This window comes from Sorex fumeus, unplaced genomic scaffold (assembly GCF_029834395.1).
Source record: "Sorex fumeus unplaced genomic scaffold, SorFum_2.1 ptg000098l, whole genome shotgun sequence".
Classification (NCBI taxonomy): Eukaryota; Metazoa; Chordata; class Mammalia; order Eulipotyphla; family Soricidae; genus Sorex; species Sorex fumeus.
This window is the reverse complement of record NW_026606155.1, coordinates 71,486,015-71,508,375: the sequence shown is the minus strand read 5'-3', so window position 1 is coordinate 71,508,375 and position 22,361 is coordinate 71,486,015. Positions and strand designations below refer to the sequence as shown.

The 22,361-nt window shown below is 60.8% G+C and overlaps 2 protein-coding genes across 9 annotated transcripts in view; both read left to right on the top strand.

The window, feature by feature from the left end:
* The window catches only part of LOC130041170 (dehydrogenase/reductase SDR family member 4), a 330,800-nt gene extending 326,423 nt beyond the window's left edge, over positions 1-4,377 (top strand). For 2 of the 5 annotated variants that reach the window (XM_056133212.1, XM_056133213.1), the window contains exons 4-8: positions 341-411; positions 509-560; positions 1,031-1,165; positions 1,612-1,667; positions 3,685-4,377. In XM_056133212.1, the coding sequence (XP_055989187.1) occupies positions 341-411; positions 509-560; positions 1,031-1,165; positions 1,612-1,667; positions 3,685-3,799 (429 nt within the window). In that variant the 3' untranslated portion in view covers positions 3,800-4,377. The remainder of the gene's footprint in view (positions 1-340; positions 412-508; positions 561-1,030; positions 1,166-1,611; positions 1,668-3,684) is intronic. The other 3 variants (XM_056133214.1, XM_056133215.1, XM_056133216.1) reach the window with 2 other exon arrangements.
* A 697-nt stretch (positions 4,378-5,074) lies between these two features.
* CARMIL3 (capping protein regulator and myosin 1 linker 3) lies at positions 5,075-22,047 on the top strand. 4 transcript variants are annotated; one of them, XM_056133177.1, is made up of 40 exons: positions 5,075-5,319; positions 6,674-6,764; positions 7,007-7,057; positions 7,144-7,203; positions 7,271-7,386; positions 7,555-7,652; positions 7,859-7,929; positions 8,283-8,356; positions 8,558-8,633; positions 8,724-8,812; positions 9,202-9,296; positions 9,502-9,588; positions 9,790-9,899; positions 10,014-10,091; positions 10,549-10,625; positions 10,705-10,809; positions 10,903-10,972; positions 11,440-11,521; positions 11,645-11,741; positions 11,848-11,902; positions 11,984-12,156; positions 12,295-12,363; positions 12,534-12,627; positions 12,808-12,906; positions 13,538-13,666; positions 13,804-13,917; positions 14,644-14,819; positions 15,628-15,715; positions 15,839-15,976; positions 16,198-16,261; positions 16,366-16,574; positions 17,072-17,172; positions 17,660-17,975; positions 18,260-18,388; positions 19,663-19,729; positions 19,821-19,910; positions 21,133-21,251; positions 21,332-21,512; positions 21,620-21,730; positions 21,854-22,047. In XM_056133177.1, the coding sequence occupies exons 1-40, from the start codon at positions 5,207-5,209 to the stop codon at positions 21,880-21,882; spliced, it is 4,191 nt and encodes a 1,396-aa protein (XP_055989152.1). In that variant the 5' UTR covers positions 5,075-5,206; the 3' UTR covers positions 21,883-22,047. The 4 variants fall into 4 exon arrangements, with proteins under 4 accessions (XP_055989152.1, XP_055989150.1, XP_055989153.1 ...); XM_056133178.1 differs by having other exon boundaries at positions 5,076-5,319; positions 21,857-22,047; XM_056133175.1 differs by having other exon boundaries at positions 21,620-22,047.
* The last annotated feature ends 314 nt before the right edge of the window (positions 22,048-22,361 follow it).

Here is a 22,361-nt window from a genome sequence, read left to right as displayed (position 1 = left end):
AACCCCTGAGCACCACGAAGTGTGGCCCAACCCTTCACTCCAATAACTAAAACAATTTTAAAAAGTTTTTGAAAGCATATTCTGGGCCAGTTTGACTGGCTAGGAAATGAGATGAAGCAGGCTCCATTCTTTCTCATACAAAAGTGCCAGTGAGTTCATGAAAGACACTTCTCTCCAAGCCTGGATTTTTTTTTTCTCTCCTAAGGTCCAGGTGACTCACCTCTGAGATCCTCATCGAACCTGAAAGCACAGGTCCACAGAACCACACCATCCCCACCTCATCACCCTGCCTTCTCCAGTACTCCTCCCTCACATATCCTTCCCCTTCTCTCACTTTCAGATTCTGGACATTAATGTGAAGGCCACAGCCCTGATCACAAAGGCAGTGGTGCCCGAGATGGAAAAACGCGGGTACAGAGGGCTGGAGGGAGGCATGGTGGCAGGGGACACCCACAGGCTGGAGACAGCAGTCTCCACGGAGCTGAGGGTCATTCTCTTCCCTTTCCAGAGGCGGTTCAGTGGTGATCGTGGCCTCCATCGCAGGCTACAGTCCATTTCCGGTAAGAACTGCTCACTTGACCTGTTTCTTCTGCCCCTCCAGGTCCCTTGAGAAACTTCATCCCTCCGGGGAATCACACCAAGTTCCCTGCAAAAAAATAAATAGATAAAATAAAAGACTCTGGGGAAGTTTGCTTTGCACCCCCATTCCAACACACTAATCTAGTGGGGCATGTGGCAGTTGTCTAAGTGGGAGCTTCCTGATGGGACATAATCTGTTTATCTACTGTCCTTTATGTGTCACAATCAGAAGCAAGACAGAGAGCCGAGAAGTGCAAACAGAGGTTAAGGCCAGCCTTACATATGGCTGGTCACAATACAATCTCCCAAGAGTAACCCTGGGAGCAGCCTCTGAGTAGCTCCCAATCACAAAGCTAAGTGGGACCCAGACTCCCCACTCCAACCCCCAAAAGGAAAAAGAAACAAGAAAGCACTGCAAGAAAGAGACTGACCCACTCTCTCGTCTGCCCAGGGCCTGGGTCCTTACAATGTGAGTAAAACAGCCTTGTTGGGCCTCACCAAGAACCTAGCGTTGGAGCTGGGCCCAAGGAACATCCGTGTGAACTGCCTGGCCCCGGGCCTCATCAAGACCAGCTTCAGCAGTGTGGTGAGAAATGACGGTCCTGCATCCCTGGGCACTCTGAGTGGGCACCTCCATGTGTAGTGTAGTGAGTGGCAGGGGGATAGCACCTGGGACCTGAGCTCCCAGCCCGCCCCACGCCTCCCTGGGCTTTGCTCTTTCCGTGATCCGCCCCCTGGACAGAGAGCCCACAGCCCCGTCCCTGGGACTTCTTAGGGTGTGGAACTAAGGAATCCAGACGTTCCTCGTATGGTTTCCTGTCTTCATACATGGTTGAAGTAGGGGAAACCCACCAAAATGCCTCCCCGGAATCTAATCAGAATCTGATCAGAAAATAATGGAAGGTGGAGGAAAGAGATGGGGAGAGAAGGACTTAACAGTGCCAGGACTTAACTCCATTGCACTAATAGCCTCCCAGCTCTCCATTTGCCTCCCACTTTCACCTAAAAGACAGTTTTCTTTTTTACTTGCAGTTTTGGACAGACAAGGCAAGAGAAGACAGCATAAAAGAAATCATGCGGATAGGCAGGTGAGGCTCTCACAGGGAGGGTTGAGAAGGATGAAGACGGAAGGACTGTTCCCTCACATATTCCCGGACAGCACAGACTGGCTCGTCTCTGCCTCAGAGTTCACACAGTCTGAAGCTCCACCACCCCAGGACACGGGCGAGGGGTCAGCTTCCATTGCAGGAACTCAACACAGAAGCTTCTGGGTTTTAGGAGAGCAGGACTCTGGAAAAGACCCTGCCTCCTTCCTCCTAGCGTGAGAGACCATGTTCTTTAGGTTCCCCTTCAGTGATACGAAGTCCAATTTCCAGAGCTCAAGTTGATGATCCTACCATCCAAATGAAAGGAGTAAAGAGCTTCAATGATAGTCCAACTTCCTTTCGCTAAGAAAAATGCCCTCTTCCCTCCTCCCCCCCCCCAAGAGCCCAGCACTTTCCCCAAGCTCCCATCCCTCAGCATTCCCTGCCTCATTCCTGATTTAGGTCTCTGGAAGACTCTCATCTTCAGCATCTTCATTTTGCTCCTTCATTTTGCCAGCAAGGCCCGTTGTCTGCTGACCCCACGTCCCAGCCCTCCAGCACTCCCACAGCCATCCTGGTGTCAGCATGAGCATTATGTCAGCTGAGGGGCTGAGTTCACAAGTTCCTCATTAGGAAGGCATTGTTCTGCTTGTGCCCCAGTAATTCTTGAGCCCCATCGTGTTCCATTGTGAATGCACGTTAGAATAAGTCAGGGATGGGACTGGAGCCATAGCACAGCGGGTAGGGCGTTTGCCTTGCATGCAGCTGACCCAGGTTCGATTCCCAGCATCTTATATGGTCTCCCGAGCACTGCCAGGAGTAATTCCTGAGTGCATGAGCCAGGGAGCCAGGAGTAACCCCTGTGCAGCGCCTGGTGTGACCCAAAAAGAAAAAAAAAAAAAGAATAAGTCAGGGAAACTTGAAATTCTAGCTGCTCAGGTCACTCCTGGGGTGGAGGGTGGGGGAATTGTTCTTGTTATTATTGTTGTTTGAGGCCATACTCGTTGGTATTCAGTGCCCCAGGGCCTCTCCCAGTAGTTCAAGGGCATCAGCAGGGCAACACCTACCAATGTTGGGGACAGCGTAAATCAGGGATTGAACCCAGGGCTTCACATATGTAAGGCATGTGCTCTACCACCTGAACTACGTCCCCAGCTGCCTAGAGATTCCATTGTAAGGGCCAAAACATCTTCCTTTTTTGAAGTAAGTGGAGGGTTAAGCCTACTTGATGATTACAGTGTACAGCTAAAATGGAAAATCACTAATCCAGGCCTTCTAGGTACAAGTTCTACCCACCTGTCAAGCATTCTGTGGCAAAACGCTCCCAAATCATGCAATCACTGATACAGACACTGAAAGCTTGCACTTTCTCACCAACAAATCTGACAGAGAGACAAAAATAGATTCCTGGAAGAAGTGGTCTGAATGAAAACTGTGCACGTTAAACAATCCACTTACTGTCCATTTACTGTGCACAGATCCCTGACCCTTCCTAAGTATTCCCAGAGGTAAGACAAATTCTTGTTTGGCCACACCCAGAAGTGTTTAGGAGTTACTCCTTGCTCTGCACTCAGGAATAACTCCTGGAGGTGCCCAGGAGCCCATATGGGATGCGGGGATCGAACCCAGGTCGGCTACGTGCAAGGCAAATGCCTTATTCATTGTACTATCTCTCCAGCCCTAGTAGAACAAGTTCTTTGAAGTCTGAAATAGCTGCTCACAAGATTCTTGCTATATATAACTTGGGATCTGGGTGCCCTCAGATTTCAGAGAAACAAAGTACCTCTCCATTGTTTGAATAGGATGAATTATGTTTTTTGCAGAATAGAGCATTTACACATACACTAAACCATACATACAGCTTCTCTTTATATTAACCATAAAGAAGTTGGATGGGCAGGAGGTCCATAACCAATCCAGACACATCATCTGCTATTTGTAATGAAGTGCCTTTCATCCCCTATGGCTTGGCCAAGGCCTGGCCTGGCTGTTTGATTGTTGCTGCCTCTGTTTCCTGTAGGATCGGCAAGCCTGAGGAATGTGCGGGCATCGTGTCCTTCCTGTGCTCTGAGGATGCCAGCTACATCAATGGGGAGACCGTGGTGGTGGGTGGAGGGACGCCATCCCGCCTCTGAGCATCTGGAAGTTGCCCCACAAGAAGTCTGACCTTCAGTTCCAGGGTCTGTGACAGGCATTTCGCAGCTCTGCCTGTCCTACTGCCCCCCTTACGTTCGCCTGCAAAATCAGTCCTGCAGCTCATCCTTCCCTGCACTCAAGGCATGGTCTTAGAAGGATCCCGGTGTTTTTTTAGTCATGGAAAGACACCTCCGTAGAACACAGGGCAGGCAGGCCAGCTGAGAAGACTGGGTCTATCTTGGCAAAGAGGTATAGAAATTTTTTGTTTTCCTGAGGGGCCAGAGAGAGAATATAGTGGGCATGGTGCTTGCCTTGCACATGGCCCACTAGGGCACTAGGGCACAGCCTGGTCCCTTGAGTACCTCCAGGAGTGATCCCTGAGCACAGATCCAGGAGTAAGTCCTGTGTTCTACTAGTTGCATACACCCCCCAGGCCCCACCCCACCCCCAAAAAGAATTTTTTTTCTGAGCATCTGGGGGATTTGAGGGAGATGGGGGAGAAGGAACCTGGAACAGAAGAAGCTGGACGGGGAAATTAACTTGCAAATGAGGTGCAAATAAAATGCAGACGATCCTATTGCTTGGAATCTGCGTGTTCATTTTTTTTACTACTGGGTGCCTAGGTGTGGAAGCCGAGCTGAGAAGTCTGAAGGCACTGTTGGATATCTGGATCCCCTCCTTCTCCTCCAGGTCTGCAGAACCTCAGCCTGACACGCTCGTGGGTGGGTGGAGGTGTCTGCAGAGCTGCCAGCGGGAGGAAGTGGCACGGGAACTCCCAGGTGCTACGCGCACGGCCTCCCAACGGTGGGGATGGTGCCAAGGACAACGGAAGGGATCCCGCAGGCTGGACGAGCGGGAAAGGGGAATGAACTCCCCCGGCAGCCCTGGTCAAGACCTGTCCCGACTTTGCAGTGGGCACAGTCTAGCCTGGAAAGGGGATGGGATGGGGGGATGGGGGGGTCATCGAGGACAAGATGGACAGGTCCCTAGCCAGCGAGGCGGAAACAGGAGGGGCCGTGCAAAAGGACGACCCGAGGAGAAAGAGGAGGGGGGGTCCCTGGGACTACAGACAAAAGACTCGGGGTCCTGCTCACGGGGCGGACGGAGGGGGCTCGGAAAGCGGGCACACAGCTGCCCCCGGCCCCGGGGGATGGCCCGCATGCGGGAGGCGCGCACGGGAGCCCGCGGAGTGGGAGGGGGCGCGGGGTCTCCTGCGGGGCGGAGCGTGGCGCGCGTGCGCAGTGAGGCGGGGGCCGGGCGGGGCGGGGGCCGCGCGCGGGGCGGGGGGTGCGGGAGGTGGAGGAGGAGGAGGAGGAGGAGGAGGAGGAGCGCGGCCGCCCTGACGGGAGCGGGCTCGGCGGCTGCGGCAGCCTCAGCGCCCGGGCCCTGCCGGAGCCGGGTCTAGCATGTGCCGCGGCTCCCGGGCGGCGGCGCGGCGGCGGCGGCGGTGGCGGCGGCTCCACTGCAGCGGCGGCGGTCATGGCCAAGTCCGGCGCGGAGCTCACCCGCGAGCTGCAAGGTACGAGGCTGCGGGGGTCTCTGGGACGCCCCGTCTCCAGCCCAGTCCGGGTGCCTCCCCCCGACACCCCCCCCACGACACGCGCGCGCGCGCACACACACCTCCCTCCTCCCCTGCACCCCAGTCCCGAGCATCCTCCGCTGCGCGCCCCGCCAGGACCTTTCCTGTCCCGGAGCCTCCTGGCTCGATTCGTCGGGGACAGCAGCCGTCACCGTGCTTCCCCCGAAGGCTGACCCTCGCTCCTCCCACCCCCCCCCCCCTCCCCAGCCTCAGCTAGGTGTCCACTCTCCCCCATCCTGCGAGTCCCCGCTGCCCCGCCGGGCGCTGGGAGCTGCCCCTGGTCCTGACCGCCTCCCCTGGTCCTCCCCGCCCTCCTCGCGGCCCCGCCCCGGAACCGGCCCGGGAGAACCCCCCTCCCCGCCCCCCTTAGGAGGCCCCTGGGACACTGGAGGGGAGTGGAGAAAAGAGGCCTGGATTGGAGCTGAGACCCTGCGCGGGTCTCTGCGGCGCCTCCCACCGCCCCCCGTCCCAGCCTGCCCGCTGCGGGTCACCCCACGCGCCCGCCGCCAGGCCGCTCCTGTGCGCGGTGGTTCTCAGACTCCAGTGAGGCCTGAACCCCAGGCCCGCCCTGACCGTGACCTACCCCACTACCCCCAGATTCAGGGGCACAGGCCAGCCCAGCGCGGGGAACTGGGCGAGCACACTGCACCCCCGCAGTATCCCACACCGAGTGCAGGTGTGTGCATCCCGGTCTTCACAGAAACTGCACACACTTGCCTTCACACACGCAGGGTTTGCCGGCAGGGGTGTACAGAGCTCACTTAGACACTAACTTCTTCCCACCCCTAAGTCACAGCACACGCGCGCAGACACAAACACACACACGCACACACACGCCTTTCACCTCGGCACAGCTACTCATTCACACTCCCCTGTCACCTCACGCTGGCATGCACGCCCCGGAATCATCAGACCAAGCAAAAGGCAAATGCACACCCAGATCCCCCAGAAGACAGTCCCAGGGACACCCCCACGCCCCCACACACTGACTCACTGTGTGTGTCTCCGGCTGCTGGCGTGCACGGGCTGGAAAGATCCTTCACACCCTCAGAAGTGTAAGACACACCCTCCCACAGTGCCTCTACGCACTTGCCCTGACGCAGGGGGCCCCTCCCCACACCCCAGCCTCCCCCACACCCCTGTCCCTCTCACAGAGAACAGCACCCAGGCGGGCTCCGGGCTCCCTCTCTGTCCCTGCCTACACTGCTGCTCTCTCATTCTCCCTCCTCCCATCTGACCTGGAGAGCCCAGGCAGGACCAAGGTAGCACTGAGCAGCCCCCTCCCCGCAGACAGCATCCGCCGGTGTCTGAGCCATGGGGCTGTGCTGCAGCAGCATCGCGTGAAGCTGGAGACTAAGCCCAAGAAGTTTGAGGACCGCGTGCTGGTGAGGGCACTTTGCTGGGGGCACCAGGGGCATGGAGGCAAGGAGCCGGGGGACAGAGGTGGGGCGAGGTGAGGAGATGCAGCCAGGGAGCATGTTCAGGAGCTAAGAGTGGGGTGTCAGAAGGCTGGGACCACTGCTATGAGGGGACTCAAGGAAGAGGGGTCTCCCAGCGCAAGACCAAGTGATTCTCTCTCTCTTTCTCTCTCTCTCTCTCATTCTCTCCCTCCCCCCTCTCTTTCTAGGCTCTGACCTCCTGGCGCCTCCACCTTTTCCCCATTAAAGTCCCCGCCAAGGTGAGTGAGTGGTGCTGGGGAGCTTGGCCCGGTTCCCTCCTGGCCCTTTCCCCTGTGCTGTGCTGAGCTGAGCCCCGCACCCCTAGGTGGAAAGCTCCTTCAACGTGCTGGAGATCCGCGCCTTCAACACCCTCGCCCAGAACCAGGTGAGCACAGGACCAGGGACACGGTGGGAGGAGGTGGTACGTGTCTGAGGCCTGCTGCTCCCCCCAGATCCTCGTGGAGACCGAGCGGGGCATGGTGAGCCTGCGGTTGCCCTCAGCAGAGAGCGTGGACCAGGTGACGCGCCATGTGAGCACGGCCCTCTCCAAGGTCTGCCCAGGCCCCGGGTGAGTGGCAGAGGCCTGGTTCCCCGGACCCCCATGGTCTGTTCCTCCTTCCCTCCTCCCCAGGGCACACCAAGGAGAAGAGGTTTCTCCTGTCCCCTCTAAGAGGGTCCGGAAGCTGAAACAGGGGGAGAGGGGCAAGTCTCTGAGATGGATTTGCTCATCTTGCAGGTGCCTCATCCGGCGTGGAAACGCAGACACCCCAGAAGGCCCCCGGGACACCTCCCCCAACTCTGAGACGTCCACATCCACCACTCACAGTGTGTGCGGTGAGCAGGGGCAGACTCGGGAGGGCACGCTGGAAGCACCTGTCCAGAGTGCTGTGTAGACAGGGCTGTGCCGCCCATGACCCCACCCCGCCTCTGGGCCATAGAAGTTCCCCCTGTAGGAGGCCTCCCACTTCCCTTTCCTTCAGCCCCAGGCTTTCTCCCACCCCGGGGCTCCTCATGGAGCCAGCCCACCCCCTGCCTCACAGGTGGCTTCTCCGAGACCTATGCAGCCTTGTGTGACTACAACGGGCTGCACTGCCGCGAGGAGGTGCAATGGGTGCGTGGGGCGGGGCCAGCAGGTGGGCATGGGACCAGCGGGTGGAGTGAGGAGGAAGGAGAGGGGAAGAAGGAAAGAGGAGGGGGGAGGGAGAGGAGGAGCAGGAGGAGGGGGAAGGAAAGGGAGGAGGAGAGACAGAAGGGAGGGGAGGAGGGGGAGAGGGAGGAAAAGGGGTGAGAGGGGAGGCAGGAGAAAGGGGTAGAGGAAGGGGGGGGGCGGTGAGCTGGAGGAGGAAGAGGGGGAGAGGGAGGAGGAAGAAGTCACACAGAGGGAGGAGAAAGGGGCAGAAGAGGGGGAGAGGAGAGAAAGGCAGGAGCAGGAATGCAGGTGTGAGCCAGTCTTACCTCTCCAAGGATGTGGACACCATCTACCACGCCGAGGACAACCGGGAGTTCAATCTTCTGGACTTCAGCCATCTGGAGAGCAGGTAAGCCCATGGCAGGGACCCCCCAAGACCAGCCTAGCCTAGCCCTGGCCCTTCCAGACGTGCCCTTCCCCTGGCTTTGCTGCTGCCCCACCTCTGTCCCCCCATTCCCATCCCCTGCTCCCTCCCTGCCCCCCTCAGCCCCCCAACTGCCAGCCCCCAGCCAGCTGCTCCCCACGTCCCTGCTCCTTCCCGCCCCCACAGAGATCTGGCCCTCATGGTGGCCGCCCTGGCCTACAACCAGTGGTTCACCAAGCTCTACTGCAAGGACCTGCGACTGGTAGGGACCAGAAACCCTGGCGGCGGTGGAAGGGGTGGGTTGGGGGGCTGCCTGTCTGCCTCTGGACCTCAAGACTCCCTCTGTCCAAAGGGCTCAGAAGTGCTGGAACAGGTGCTACATACCCTCAGCAAGTCGGGAAGCCTCGAGGAGCTGGTGATGGACAACGCCGGCCTTAAGACGTGAGGCCAGCCTCCTGCCTGGCCAGTAGTACCCCAATATAGTCTTAGGGTTCCAAGGCTCCAAGCATGGGATCGGCCTCTGAGCTAGGTCCTCCAGCACCTCACTTCACTGAAGAGGAGACTGGGCAGCGGTCAAGCGGGGCCTTCCCTAGCCCCTTAGCTGCCCCCCACAGCAGTCTCCCCACTGTTTCCTTCCTCCCTCCACTCCTGAGCGGGGTGGGCCGCCCCGGGCCTGAGGACCCACAGCTGGACTCCCGGGCGCTGGCGTGGGGGCTCCCTGGTAGACCCCCTGGGGCCCTGTGGTTCAGCCCCAAGCAGACAGGCAGAGGAGGAGGGAAGCCCCCGGGAGGGTGCTGGGACAAACAAGTCCTTCCTCCCCTTCCCCGAAGGGACTTTGTCCAGAAGCTGGCCGGGGTGTTTGGGGAGAACGGGAGCTGTGTGCTGCATGCCCTCACTCTGTCCCACAACCCCATCGAGGACAAGGGTGAGCCCCAGCCCCGAATCTCACCCCCACCGCCATGCAGACCCCGTCCTCACCCAGAGCCCCACCGGAGTCTGAACAGGGGCTGTCCCACCCGCTGCTGACCCCTGCCCCACTCTGTCCTCCTCAACCCCAGGCCCGCGCCCCCGCTGGAGCCCCCCTCTGCCGCCCAGCCGCTCCTGGGGCCCATTTCTCTCTCCCTCCCCAGGTTTCCTCAGTCTGAGCCAGCAGCTGCTTTGCTTCCCCACCGGCCTCACCAAGCTGTGCCTGGCCAAGACTGCCATTTCTCCCAGAGGTACTTGTCCCGGCACACCCCGCCTCGGGCCTCGGACGCCCCCCTCGGGCCTCGGACGCCCCCCTCAGCACTGCCCACGGCCTCCTAGGGGTGGAAGGAGGGAAAGGTGCCCCCTTAGGGCAACACTCTGAGTTATGTCCCAAGGGAAGAGGTGGGAATGGGGTGCAGCCAGCCCCGTCCCTGTGCCCCGTCTATGCTCAGGACTCCAGGCGCTGGGCCAGACCTTTGGGGCCAACCCGGCCTTCGCCAGCTCCCTTCGATACCTGGACCTGAGCAAGAACCCCGGGCTGCTCGCCACGGATGAGGCCAACGTGAGTCCACGAGCCACAGCCTGAGCCTGCCCAGGCCTGGGGCCGAGCGAGACCTGTGCCCATCTCGGGTGGCGGTCTCCAGCCTGCCCTGCAGCCCTCTCTGTCTCCTCCCAGGCCCTCTACAGTTTCCTGGCACAGCCCAACGCGCTGGTTCACCTGGACCTGGCGGGGACCGACTGTGCCATTGACTTGGTGAGGGGCGGTGAGGGGGGGTGGAGGGGTGCCCAGGGTGGGTCTGTGCCTGGGAGTGAGGGTCTCTCCCCTCCTGGACTTTCTGCCTGTATCCCGGTAGCCAACCCGGGTGGCACTGGCTGTCCCTCAAAACCCAACTGAGTCCTGCAGGAGGAAAGGAATCTGCCCTAACCAGAATGGGGCACCTATGGGGCACTCAGAAGGCCAACCTGGTCCTGCTTCACATGGCCACTGCCTGGCCCCTCTGGGGCCACCACTGGGGGGCCTGCAGGTGGGAAGACACCCCCTGTCTACGGAGGGGAAATTGAAGCTAAGTGGGCCTCCATAGCAGTGGGGCTCACACAGGCTGTCCCAGAGGACAGATGCCAAGACCTTGATGGTGATTCAGGGGGTGTCACCGTCCAACGCCCCCCAACACGATGCCTGGACTGAAAGATGCACCTCATCTGTCCCCCAGCTTCTAGGCGCCCTGCTGCATGGATGCTGCTCCCACCTCACCTACCTCAACCTGGCACGCAACAGCTGCTCCCACAGGTGGGCACACGGGGTGCCAGGGAAGGTGGGGTCTAGGCTCCGGGCGGCCCCTCCCTCGCTGACCGCAGTGCCTCCACAGGAAAGGCCGGGAGGCCCCACCAGCCTTCAAGCAGTTCTTCAGCAGCGCCTACACACTGAGCCACGTCAACCTGTCAACCACGAGGCTACCCCTGGAGGCCCTCAGGTCGGGTGGGTGCAGGGTTGGGGGATGTCCGCAGGGGCGGTGTAAGGAAAGCGAGTAAGGGGTAAAGGTGGCCTGCTGACCTTCCTCCCACAGGGCGCTGCTGCATGGCCTCTCCCTCAACAGCCACCTCAGCGACCTGCACCTGGACCTCAGCAGCTGTGAGGTGAGGCAGCACCCCACCCAACCCCCACCCCCACCTCTCCACCTGCTGCCCACTCCCACCCCGTTTATTTCTCTGGCCCTGGCTCCATCCTGCCTCTGATGCTGCCGCAGCTGTGATTCACCCACCCCAGCCTGACCACACGCCCACTCTGCCAGCTCAGGGACTCTTGGGCTGAGCCCCTCTCTTCTCCAGAGGTCATAAGCTGTGTCCCCCAGTAGCGCTTGGGGCCGGGCGATTCCAGGCGCGCCCGCCAGAGGGCAGCCGCCCGCTTGTCTCCGGGCAGGAGTAGCCGCCGGGCGTGCCTTCCGAAGGGAGGGGAGAGCCCAGGGAAGACCCTAGATAAAAAGAGAAGGGACCTCTGGGCCTGTACCCGTGGGACTCCCTGGACTCGGAGTAGTAAATATGCCCCATGTGTGCCCCCTGCCTGCCTGCCTGCCTCCCCGCTTCACCCTGCCGTGTCTCTGCAGCTCCGCTCGGCAGGAGCTCAGGCTTTGCAGGAGCAGCTGGGGGCTGTCACCTGTGTGGGCAGCCTGGACCTGTCCGACAATGGTGAGTGGGCTCACTTTTGGGGTGCGGGAGGGGAGGCCCCCCTAGGGGCAGCCGGGACCTGAAGGATGCAGGAGAAGCTTTCAGTAGGAGACTCAGGCCAGGCCTCTTGCATCTCCCGGCTAGGGTTCGACTCGGACCTCCTGACGCTGGTGCCGGCGCTTGGCAAGAACAAGTCTCTCAAGCACCTGTTCCTGGGGAAGAACTTCAATGTCAAGGCCAAGTGCGGCCCCTTTCGCGGCCCCAGACCCTCACGGCCCCGCCCCTTCAGGCTCCTCGGGCTTTCTGCCGTCCCTGCCCTGATTCGGCCCGCTCTGCACACCCCACAGGACCCTGGAGGAGATCCTGCACAAGCTGGTGCAGCTGATCCAGGAGGAGGACTGCGTGAGTGCCGGGCAGGGCTGAAGGGGACCCGGAAAGGGGGGGGGGGCTGTGGGGGCCGGGCCCAACCCCCACGGCACCCAGTCCCTGCAGTCGCTGTCGGTGGCCGACTCCCGACTGAAGCTGCGCACCAGCATCCTCATCAACGCCCTGGGCAGCAACACCTGCCTGGCCAAGGTAGATCTCAGCGGGAACGGCATGGAGGACATCGGGGCCAAGATGCTGTCCAAGGCTCTGCAGATCAACTCCTCCCTCAGGTGCACCCCCGAGGAGCCCCGTCTCAAAACTACCTCTGATCTGGGAGCGGGGGGGGGGGGGGGGCTCCAGAGGGGGCCGAGCCCCTAGCAGGGACGTCGAGGGAAGGGGTGCCAAGGCGATGCCCGCACTCTCCCCAGAACCATCCTGTGGGATCGGAACAACACGTCGGCCCTGGGCTTTCTGGACATCGCGAGGGCCCTGGAGAGGTGAGTGTGCCCATACTCTGGTTCGCGCTCCCAGGAGCCCTGAGCTTGGGCCAGGGCTGCGCCCCACCAGCCTGGCCCGCCTGCCTCGGAGGAGCGCGGCGGCTAACGAGGATGGGGTGCGGGCTCCGCGCACCTCTCCCCGCACCCAGCTGCGCCACCGTGTCCCGCAGCAACCACACCCTGCGCTTCATGTCCTTCCCGGTGAGCGACATCTCCCAAGCCTACCGCAGCGCCCCGGAGCGCACCGAGGACGTCTGGCAGAAGGTGGGGGCAAGGGCCGTGGCCTTGAGGGGCGTGGTCTGGGGCGTGGTTCGGGGAGGGCGTGGCCTGGTTGTGGGCGTGGTCTGTGGTGTGGGGCGTGGTCATCCTGCGCACCCCGCCCTGACACCCCCCCCACACACACACACACCCCCCCCCCCCCCCCCCCCCCGGCCCTAACCTCAGATCCAGTGGTGCCTGGTGAGGAATAACCACTCGCAGACATGCCCCCAGGAGCAGGCATTCCGGTTGCAGCAGGGCCTGGTGACCAGCAGCGCCGAGCAAGTAAACGTTTCCTCCCGGACGCCTGGGACTAACACAGGGCATGCCAGGGATGGGGGTGGGGGAGGGGAAGTGGGGGGGTAAGTGGGGGCAGGAAAGGCCACAAAACAGGCGTGATAGAGACCTCGTGTGGTGCTCATAACTGGACTGAACATGTAGGAGGCAGAAAGACATTTCAAATACAGGCCCCAAGCCTGCAAGGCGAGGCCATGCAAGGAAGGAGGGGTGTGAGGCCCAGACAAGGGACTCTGAGAATCGTGGCAGTGCCACTGTGCAGTTAAGAAGGGAACTCTGGGGCTGGAACGATAGCACAGCGGGTAGGGTGTTTGCCTTGCACGCGGACGACCCGGGTTCGATTACCAGCATCCCATATGGTCCCTCGAGCACCGCCAGGAGTAATTCCTGAGTGCATGAATCAGGAGTAACCCCTGTGCATCGCCAGGTGTGATCCAAAAAGCAAAAAAATAAAAATAAAAAAGAAGAAGAAGAAGAGAACCCAGGGGCTGCTGGGAGGAATGTAGTGGTTAGGGCACACCCCTGGCAGATGCACAGGTTTGATCCCCACCACCATGGGTCCCCAAGGGGTCCTGGAACAGGGTGCCAGGATCCCCCTGACCTCTGCACTGTACTCCAGATGCTGCAGCGGCTGTGTGGGCGTGTGCAGGAGGAGGTGCGGGCCTTGAGACTCTGCCCCCTGGAGCCCGTGCAGGATGAGCTGCTCTATGCCAGGGACCTCATAAAGGATGCCAAGAACTCGAGGGCGGTGAGTGCCCACCACCCCTCCCAGCGGGAAGCCACCCATACAAGCAGGCATGCCTGGGCCCTGTCCTCTGAGCCCAGGGCCCCAAGCACCCCATCAGGCCAGGTGTTGGCTTCTGATGGAAACCCCTTCCTTCTCAGCTGTTTCCCAGCCTTTACGAGCTAGGCCACGTGCTAGCCAACGATGGGCCTGTGCGGCAGAGGTTGGAGTCAGTGGCCAGTGAAGTGTCCAAGGCTGTGGACAAGGAGCTACAGGCAAGTTCTGGGGAGGGGATCCAGCGTGAACCAAGACCCACTGCCCAGGGCTGAGGTCAGCGGGAAGAGATTACTAGGGACAAGAAGGAAATACAGGACCTGGGGGCTAACCCAGTGGGCAGGAGAACAGCCTGTGTGTTCATGAGGCTCTTAGATCAGTCCCCAGTTCCACCAGTGCTGCCAGGCATCGCCCTGATGGTCTCCAGAGAAACACAGTGCAGTCCAGGGGGTTTCAGCACCATCTCTGAGCCATCAGGCCCCCCAAAACCAGTGGCCCCTGTACCCTTCCCAACACTGATTGGGAGGTTCCCCCCACCAAAAATTAAAAAAATAAAAGGAATGCAGATTTGAGACCACCTTGTGCCTTGGCATTGCTAGAAGACAGTATCGGACTTTGTAACTTTGACCTTGTCCCCTGAACTCTGACCTCACTCCGCAGACCTCTGACTGTGGAGAGGTATGGAAAGCACCCTGGTCAGCTAACAGGCGACTGAGGGACTCGGGCCCTGCTGCAAACCAGCCCTCAGGCTCCCCCTAGGGGGCAGTCGTAGAACAGCTCCAAGGGCCTGAGAGCTCCGGGGGCTGAGTGCTCACAAAACTACCTGTGGTCCCCTGAGCACCTTCTGGTGGGTCCCCAGACTAAAAACGCTTAAACCAGCCAGGGACTTTCCCACTGTGGGACCAGGCTGACCGTGCTCCCCACATGGGGTTCTGGCCTCCCACCAGGTGATTCTGGAGTCCATGGTCAGCCTGACGCAGGAGTTATGCCCCGTGGCCATGCGGGTGGCTGAGGGGCACAACAAGATGCTGAGCAACGTGGCCGAGCGCGTCACGGTGCCCAGGAACTTCATCCGAGGGGCGCTGCTGGAGCAGGCGGGACAGGACATCCAGAACAAGCTGGAGTGAGCTGCGGGCAGGCCAGGAGGGGGTCAAGGGGACTTGGCCCAGAGCACTTAGGGGCTGGGGAAGGGGACCCACCCCTCAGCAATGAATAATGAACAGCACAGTCTCCATTACAAGGCTGAGTCTTCGCCCTCCGATTGCCCTGACTGCACTAGGACTGTGCACCCACTCTGGTAGGACCCCCAACATACTGTAGGAGAGACCACAAACACACATACACATGCATGCATGCACACACACACGTGCATATGCACGTGTGCACACACACATACACACACGCGCGCGCACACACACCCCACTGAAGAAGAGACCTCACAGAGTGACCACAAACACATTCACACCAGCAGTAGCCCCCCCAGAAACAAAACCTCCAAAATCGAGGTCACCGACTTCTCTCCAGTTCCCATGGCACCAGCACTTTGACCCTCTGCCTGTCCCCACTCACACAGCAGAGGAAGCAAGTCCACACCCCTGGCGAGCAGCCCACCTAGGAGAGCCACTCTCTGCTCCCCCAGCATCCCAAGTTGCCTAGCTCCACCCCTCAAGAGCTCCAGGGCTGCCCTCCCCAGCCCCTTCCTCCCCGGTTGCTTGCCGCCACAGCCCCATCCCCACCCTCCCAGACTGGGAGCACTGTGGGCTGGGCCACCTCTGTGGCTAGGCACATGGTGGACCCCGGTACCTCCTCTCGAAGCTATGTTCCTCACGGACAGCCAGTCTTGCTGGCTACTCCCTCGGGGGTCCTGGGAATGCTCAGGCTGAAGCTTGAGGGCGAGGACGGGGGTGACTAAGCAGCCCCTGCACCCACAGTGAAGTGAAGCTCTCGGTCGTCACCTATTTGACCAACTCCATCGTGGACGAGATCCTGCAGGAGCTCTACCACTCACACAAGAGCCTGGTGAGGCCCCTGCACCCCTCCACATCGGGCCCACGCTGCACCCACAGCGCCTCCCCCAGCCCCTCAAGGCCATGAGAGGGGGGCAGCTGCCTCAGGACTCTGATCACATCTGTCCTTTCCTAGGCCCGGCACTTGGCCCAGCTGAGGACACTGTCAGATGCTTCGGGGGGGCTGGGCCAAGGGCAGGACCTGTCCTCCAGGGGCCGAGGCCGGATGCACGAGCACGAGGAGACCACAGATGATGAGCTGGGGACCAATATCGTGAGTGACCCCCTCCCCAACCCCCTCTTCAACCTAGCGCCTGAACCTGCAAAACCTTCCAGTCCTCTGGACTCCATAGCCCCCAGCCCACCTCCCAAGTGCCCACCCAACCCAACCTTCTTCCTGGGTCCACAGCTCTGCCCTCCACAAGCAGAAAGGCTCCCCTCTGGGAGACTGGGGCCCCTTGCACCCCTGCGCCCACTCATCTCTGTCTCTCGCAGGACACCATGGCCATCAAAAAGCAGAAACGCTGCCGCAAGATCCGGCCCGTGTCGGCTTTCATCAGTGAGTGCCCCACCTGGGCTCCCTTCTCCTCTGTCTCACAGGCCCGTCTCCTCCCCAGTCCCTCCGACGTCCCCTCCAATGGCCCCTCTGCTCCCTCTTCCCAGGTGGAAGTCCTCAGGACATGGAGAGCCAATTGGGGAACCTGGGGATCCCTCCTGGGTGGTTCTCCGGACTCGGGAGCAGCCAGCCCACGGCCAGTGGCTCCTGGGAAGGCCTCGCCGAGCTGCCTACTCACGGCTATAAACTAAGGCACCAGACACAGGGGAGGCCCCGGCCACCCAGAACTACCCCTCCCGGACCTGGCCGGCCCAGTGTGAGTACCTAAGACTGAAAACAAGCACTGATCTCACTTGGCATTGCAGAGTTGAGGATTTTGCTTTAGGTTCCCGAGCTAAGCATCCCCAGGCCCTGGGTGGTAGGGAATGGATAGGGGCTCAGGCAAGCCCTCGGAGAAGGAGGTGATCCTGTTTGGAAGGGAACTGGACTCCAGCATGGCACGGAGAGAAACATCCATCTGCCAGCCCTGTGAGAGAGAGACGTGAGAGGGGCTGGAGCAATAGCACAGCAGATAGGGTGTTTGCCTTGCACACGGCCAACCCGGGTTCGATTCCCAACATCCCATATGGTCCCCTGAGCACCACCAGGAGTAATTACTGAGTGCATGAGCCAGGAGTAACCCCTGTGCATCACTGGGTGTGACCCAAAGAGAGAGAGAGAGAGGTGAGTCAGGAGCCCAGGCTTTAGAAAGGCCGGCACTGACTGGGAAGGTCCAGAGGGGACAGGACATTCCAGAACCTTCCTCCCCCGCAGGTGCCTGTCCCTGCCTCTCGTCAGGAGAACGGAATGGCCACCCGCCTGGATGAGGGGCTGGAGGACTTCTTCAGCCGAAGGGTCATGGATGAAAGCTCCAGGTGGGGTGCCCGGAAAGACCCTTGGCCTTTCTCAACAGACTCCCTGGCCCAGGAAGGCCTCTCTGTGGTGGTGCCCTGCGCTAGCCTCTGAGACCCCCCCGCCACACACACACCCTGTCTTCTGGTCCTTCCCCACCCAGCACCCCACCATGTTCTCTAAACCTCCTCAGCCAGCAGACAAGAGGGTCAGGGGTGCGGGGAGAAAGGGAGGCCGCAGGGCCTGCTGTCTGTCACCTCCTGCACAGGCTCCCTGGCATCTGCCCAGAGGAACTGGGTCACCTGGAGAGGCAGGAAGAGGGAGGGCAGGGCGTACCTGGCAGGAAATCGCTGGCTCAGGGGGAAGGCGGGGAGGGCACCATCCCTCCTGAGAGCTTAGTGGAGAGCTTGGTCAAGGGGCCTGGAGGCAGATGAGGTGAGAGAGGAGAGGAGGAGGAGGGGGCGCCCCACTGCAATGCCTCCAGCATTGCACCCCACTCCGTCCACCCAGCTACCCGCGGACTCTGAGGACACTGCGGCCAGGCCTCTCGGAGCCGCCGCTACCCCCGCTCCAGAAAAAGAGACGCCGGGGCCTTTTCCACTTCCGCCGGCCTCGAAGCTTCAAGGGGGACAGAGGGCCGGGGTCCCCCACCACCGGACTGCTCCTCCCTCCACCCCCACCTCCACCGCCTACTCAGGAGAGTCCCCCCAGCCCAGACCTCCCCAGCCTGGGCAGTAGCTCCTCCCCCTGCTGGAGCCCGGAGGAGGAGACCAGTCTCCTGCCTGGATTTGGAGGTGGCCGGGGACCTTCTTTCCGCAGGAAGCCGGTGAGTGAGGCAGGGGGGACTGCCCCTTGCTGCTCCCTACCCCCAACGGCCCCTCCACCCACCTCACCCCAGGTGAAAAGGGGGAGAAGGCTCAGAAGGAGCTTGGGGGAAGCTTCCGACTGCTTGGGGGTGGGGCTAAGCTGGTGGCCCCGAGTGTGCTGGGAGTGTTGCATGCCAGCTGGAGAGACTGCAATCCAGAGGGACAAGTTCTCCCCTACCCATTCCTGCTCCCTATGAACCTCCCTGTGAGGGGAACTGCTTATAAACCTGAGGCTTTGTTCCAGGGCACGGATGGGGCAGACCCGGGGGAAGGAGGCCAAGCCCCTGGGCCGGCCCAGCAGCCTCGGGTTCATGGGGTTGCCCTCCCCGGACTGGGAAGAGCCAAGGGTTGGAGCTTCGATGGAAAACGAGAGGTGAGGGGCTGAAGTGATAGCACAGCGGGTAGGGCATTTGCCTTGCACCGCAGCCAACCCAGGTTCGATTCCCAGCATCCCATACGGTCCCCTGAGCACCACCAGGAGTAATTCCTGAGTGCGGAGCCAGGAGAAACCCCTGAGCATCGCTGGGTGTGACCCCCCCAAAAAAGAAAAAAATAACAAGAGGTGAGGGGGGCCCAGAGAGACAGCATGGTCCCAGGGGCCCTCTCTCCACCACCCCCACTCATGTCCCCGCATCGGGTCCCCAGACAGTCCTGGGTACATCCCTCCACCTAGGTCCTCTTTTGCTAAAATACCTGTGGGAAAAATACCTCAGACTGTTTCCCCCAACTTTGGGGATTTGATCACCAGCATGACATCTGGCTTCACCTTCTCCACACATCACTCCACATACCTTTTCCACGCACGACCTTCTCACTTCTTCTCCACAGTCTTCACACATCTTCTTCACACACTTGCTCCACATACTTTTCCATACACCTGCCCCACACACCACCTGCATTATTACTTACATAAGAGTTCTATTTAAATCAACCCTCCCTCCCTTTTTTTTTTAATTGGCTTTTGCCTCACACCTGGGAGTGCCTTGTGGCCGTCATCAAGGGGATCGTGCAGTGCCAGATATCAAATCTGAGGCTCCCATAATACAAAGCACGCACTTCGCTTGGGTGCCGTTTTGAGCCCTTCAGCCTGCACCATCTCATTTTTTTAAAGCCTATATTGAATCTAAGCATTATCTTCAAATCCACATCCCTATTGGGCTGTTTGGGAGCGGGAGGTTGTCTTGATTTTCTGTAAGAGGTACTTTGAGGCTACTCCTGGTTCTGTACGTTGGGGTCACTCCTGGCAGTGCCGTGTGACCTTGCAGTGCCAAAGATTGAGCACAGGCCTCCTACACGCAAACCACGTACTCCCGCCCATTGAAGTGGTCGAATCCCTGACTTTGAACCCCAACAGCCCACAAGCTCCCCCGCATGCAGGTCACCACTTTGGCTAACCCCAGTGAAGAAACGTTGTAGACTTTGAACTAATCATGTTTTTTTTTTCCTATTTATTACACTAATCATTTTTTTTTCCTGTTACACATTTAATGAACACGTAACTGTTTAGTCTTAATTTCATTCCTGGTAATCGCTTCTGAAGCCCTTTAGGGTGTGGGCCCCAGTGTCTAAATTAAAACATGATGCCAAGGCAGAGCCCTTGCTGCTCAGCCAGGGGCCCTCCTCAGACCTGACCCACCTTCCTTCCAGGGCACGGGCCCAGAGCCAGAGGGCAGCATCCCTGCGTGGCACAAGCGACGTTCTTCAGATGACGCAGGTGAGGACCGTCCTCCTCCTTCCTCAGACCCCTGTCTCCAGGCCCCTCATAATCTTCCTTCCCCCACTCCCCTGTCCTCGCTCTCCTCCAGGACCCGGAGCCTGGAAGCCCCCACCGCCTCCCCAAAGCACCAAGCCAAGCTTCAGCGCCATGCGCCGTGCCGAAGCCACCTGGCACATAGGTATGGGGGCCTCTCTCGGGCAGCAACCTGGTTCCCGAAAACCCACAAGCCATGGGCCCTGCTTTGGGGAGTGGACAAGCAAGGTGGAGGGGTGAGGAGCAAACCAGTGGAACTGGAAGGAAGTTTACAGAGCCTCCTGCTCCAGGCCAAGAGTCTGATAAGAGCCTCCCCACACACACCAGGCTCTCCTGGGGTGCAGACAGGAACACACCTTGCAGGTGGTTTTGGAAGATTCTCTGGCCACCATCCACAGAGTTGCCCCTCTCCAACAGCCTCCTTTTACTGCTTACTGGGCGAGAGGCCAGCACTGCCCAGGCCCACATGGAACCCTACAGTCCCCTCTGGACATAGCTCCCTAGGTGGTCCTCGGGTCAGCTCACTGAACAGTGCCTCACCTGGGGCTCTGAGGCTCTGTGGGCTCATCAGGGCCCTAGCAGGATTGACTGAAAGGGCTCCTTCTCCTCCCCTCCTCTCCCCTCCCCTCCCCAACCCTGCCCTCCCCTCAGCCTCCCTTCCTTTCCTTCTGCCTGGGAATGAGAGAGCTGGGCAGTGGCAGGGTTGTCACAGTATGGGCTCTCTTCTGCTGAGCTCAGAGCCTCTGAAAGGAAGGGGCATCAGCGCAGGGCCTCTGGCCACATGGCCACACGGACAGACAGACAGACAGCCCTGCAGGGGCCTCCAACCTCCCTCCCCTCTCCTACGGCCCCCATGAGGCTCCTGCAGCTTCAGCCAGCGATTCCCACACCCAGACTGGGAAAGCGCGGGGAGCGGCGGGCCCCGGGGTGGGCTGCACAGCCCGGTCTCCTCTTGCTCGAGCATCACACACCCCCTTGGGGTCTCAGGCTGCCCAAGTAGGAGCCAGGTAGGGACTGGGGGACAGAGCGGAGGTGTGCCAAGGGACCTCTCCCAGAGGCTCTTCCCCATCCTCAGGAGACAGCCTGAGGCCTTGGCAAGGCCTGGGCCCTGCAGTCCCAGTGGACAGCCAGGTCTGCGCCTGACCCAAGACCCCCACAGCCACAGACCCTGGCTCTGCCCTCACGGAATGGTCCAGCCAAGGCCAGAGCTCTGGGGAAGGGCAGAGTCAGAGAGGTCCCAGGGACTGAGACCTGAGCAGAGACGTGGGATGAAGAGAGTCGGGAGGGGACTTATGTCCGGGTCTCCAGGGTCTGGGGCTCAGGAGACCAGGAGGGTCCTCGACAGCACCGGCTCCTCTCGTCCCCAGCGGAGGAAAGTGCCCCCAGCCTGAGCTGCCAGAGTCCCAGCCCCGCCTCCCAGGAGGGGGAGGAGGAGAAAGGGGGCGCCCTATTCCCAGAGAGGACTGTTCTCGCCCGGAACGCCAAGGTGAGGGCCGGCTGGTGGGTGGGAAAGATGCCAATGGCGCCCAAGGGCCCACACGACCCCAATCTTCCTTCTTCTGCCAGCTGCAGGACCCGCCTTTAGCTCCACGGCCCCCAAAGCCCGTGGCTGGCCCCAGGGGTCGCCGACACCCCCAGGAGCCGGGGAGCAAGGAGGAGGCAGACACTGGGGGTTCAGCCCCTGGAATGAGCAAACCACGGCTGAGGCTGGACACCCAGCAGGACCAAGAGGAGCCCGAGGTGCAAGGTGTGCCTTGTGACTGGAGAGGGTCTGGAGGGTCCTGGGGCCCCCACCCCCAGCAGCCAGCCTGTGAACCCCACCAGGGGACAGGCCTGCCTTGGTTGTCATTTCAGGGCCCCCAGATCCAGGCCGCCGGGCCGCCCCGCTGAAACCCAAGCGGACGCGGCGGGCACAGTCCTGTGACAAGCTGGAGCCTGACCGGAGGCGGCCCCCAGACCCCACAGGTGCCGGTGGGGTGGTCGAGAGGGCGGCGCCCCTGCCCACCCATCTATCCTACACGGCATGCGCCCCCCCGGGCGGCTGGCTCTCTCTGCCCCGGAAACAGGGGTCCCTGGATTTATCCCCAGCAGGAGCCGGCGAGCCTGGGACAGACTGACAGCCACGGCGGCCCCTCCCAGCCCCCCCCCCTCGTCTCGAATGTGCCTCACAGGGACTCACACCCCCACATGCCCGCACCTCCAGCCCCCTGCCAGCCCCTGTCTTGGGGGCAGGAGGAGGTGTGGGGACAGGAGGTGGGGGGCAGCCTGGGGAGAGGAGACTCACCACCGCCTGCCTCTCACTCCGCTCCGCTCCACAGGGAGCTGGAGGTGGAGGGGACGGTGCCTCTCTCCCCAGGGGCTCTCTCCCCACTTGTATAGAATAAAAGACCAAAATCACTGCCTGCCTCATGTCTCTGCTGTCTTCCCCCTCTCCTGCCCCCTGCCATCTGCTCCCCTTCCTACGAACCCCCTCAGTGGGGAGCACTGGGGTGCAGCTCGGTGTTTGCGGGGGGGGAGGGGTTCCGGGAGGGGGAGCAGCAAAGAGCAGGGCTGCTGACTGCAGGGTGTGCCCGAGCCCCCAGCCCAGGCGGGGTGC

Bases quoted from the DNA above. Each gene is read 5' to 3' on its own strand.
- CARMIL3 (XM_056133175.1), top strand. From the start codon at position 5,207: ATGTGCCGCGGCTCCCGGGCGGCGGCGCGGCGGCGGCGGCGGTGGCGG. The intron at 6,765-7,006 runs GTGAGGGCACTT...CTCTCTTTCTAG, and splicing joins AGTTTGAGGACCGCGTGCTG to GCTCTGACCTCCTGGCGCCT. The intron at 16,575-17,071 runs GTGAGTACCTAA...CCTCCCCCGCAG, and splicing joins CCGGACCTGGCCGGCCCAGT to GTGCCTGTCCCTGCCTCTCG.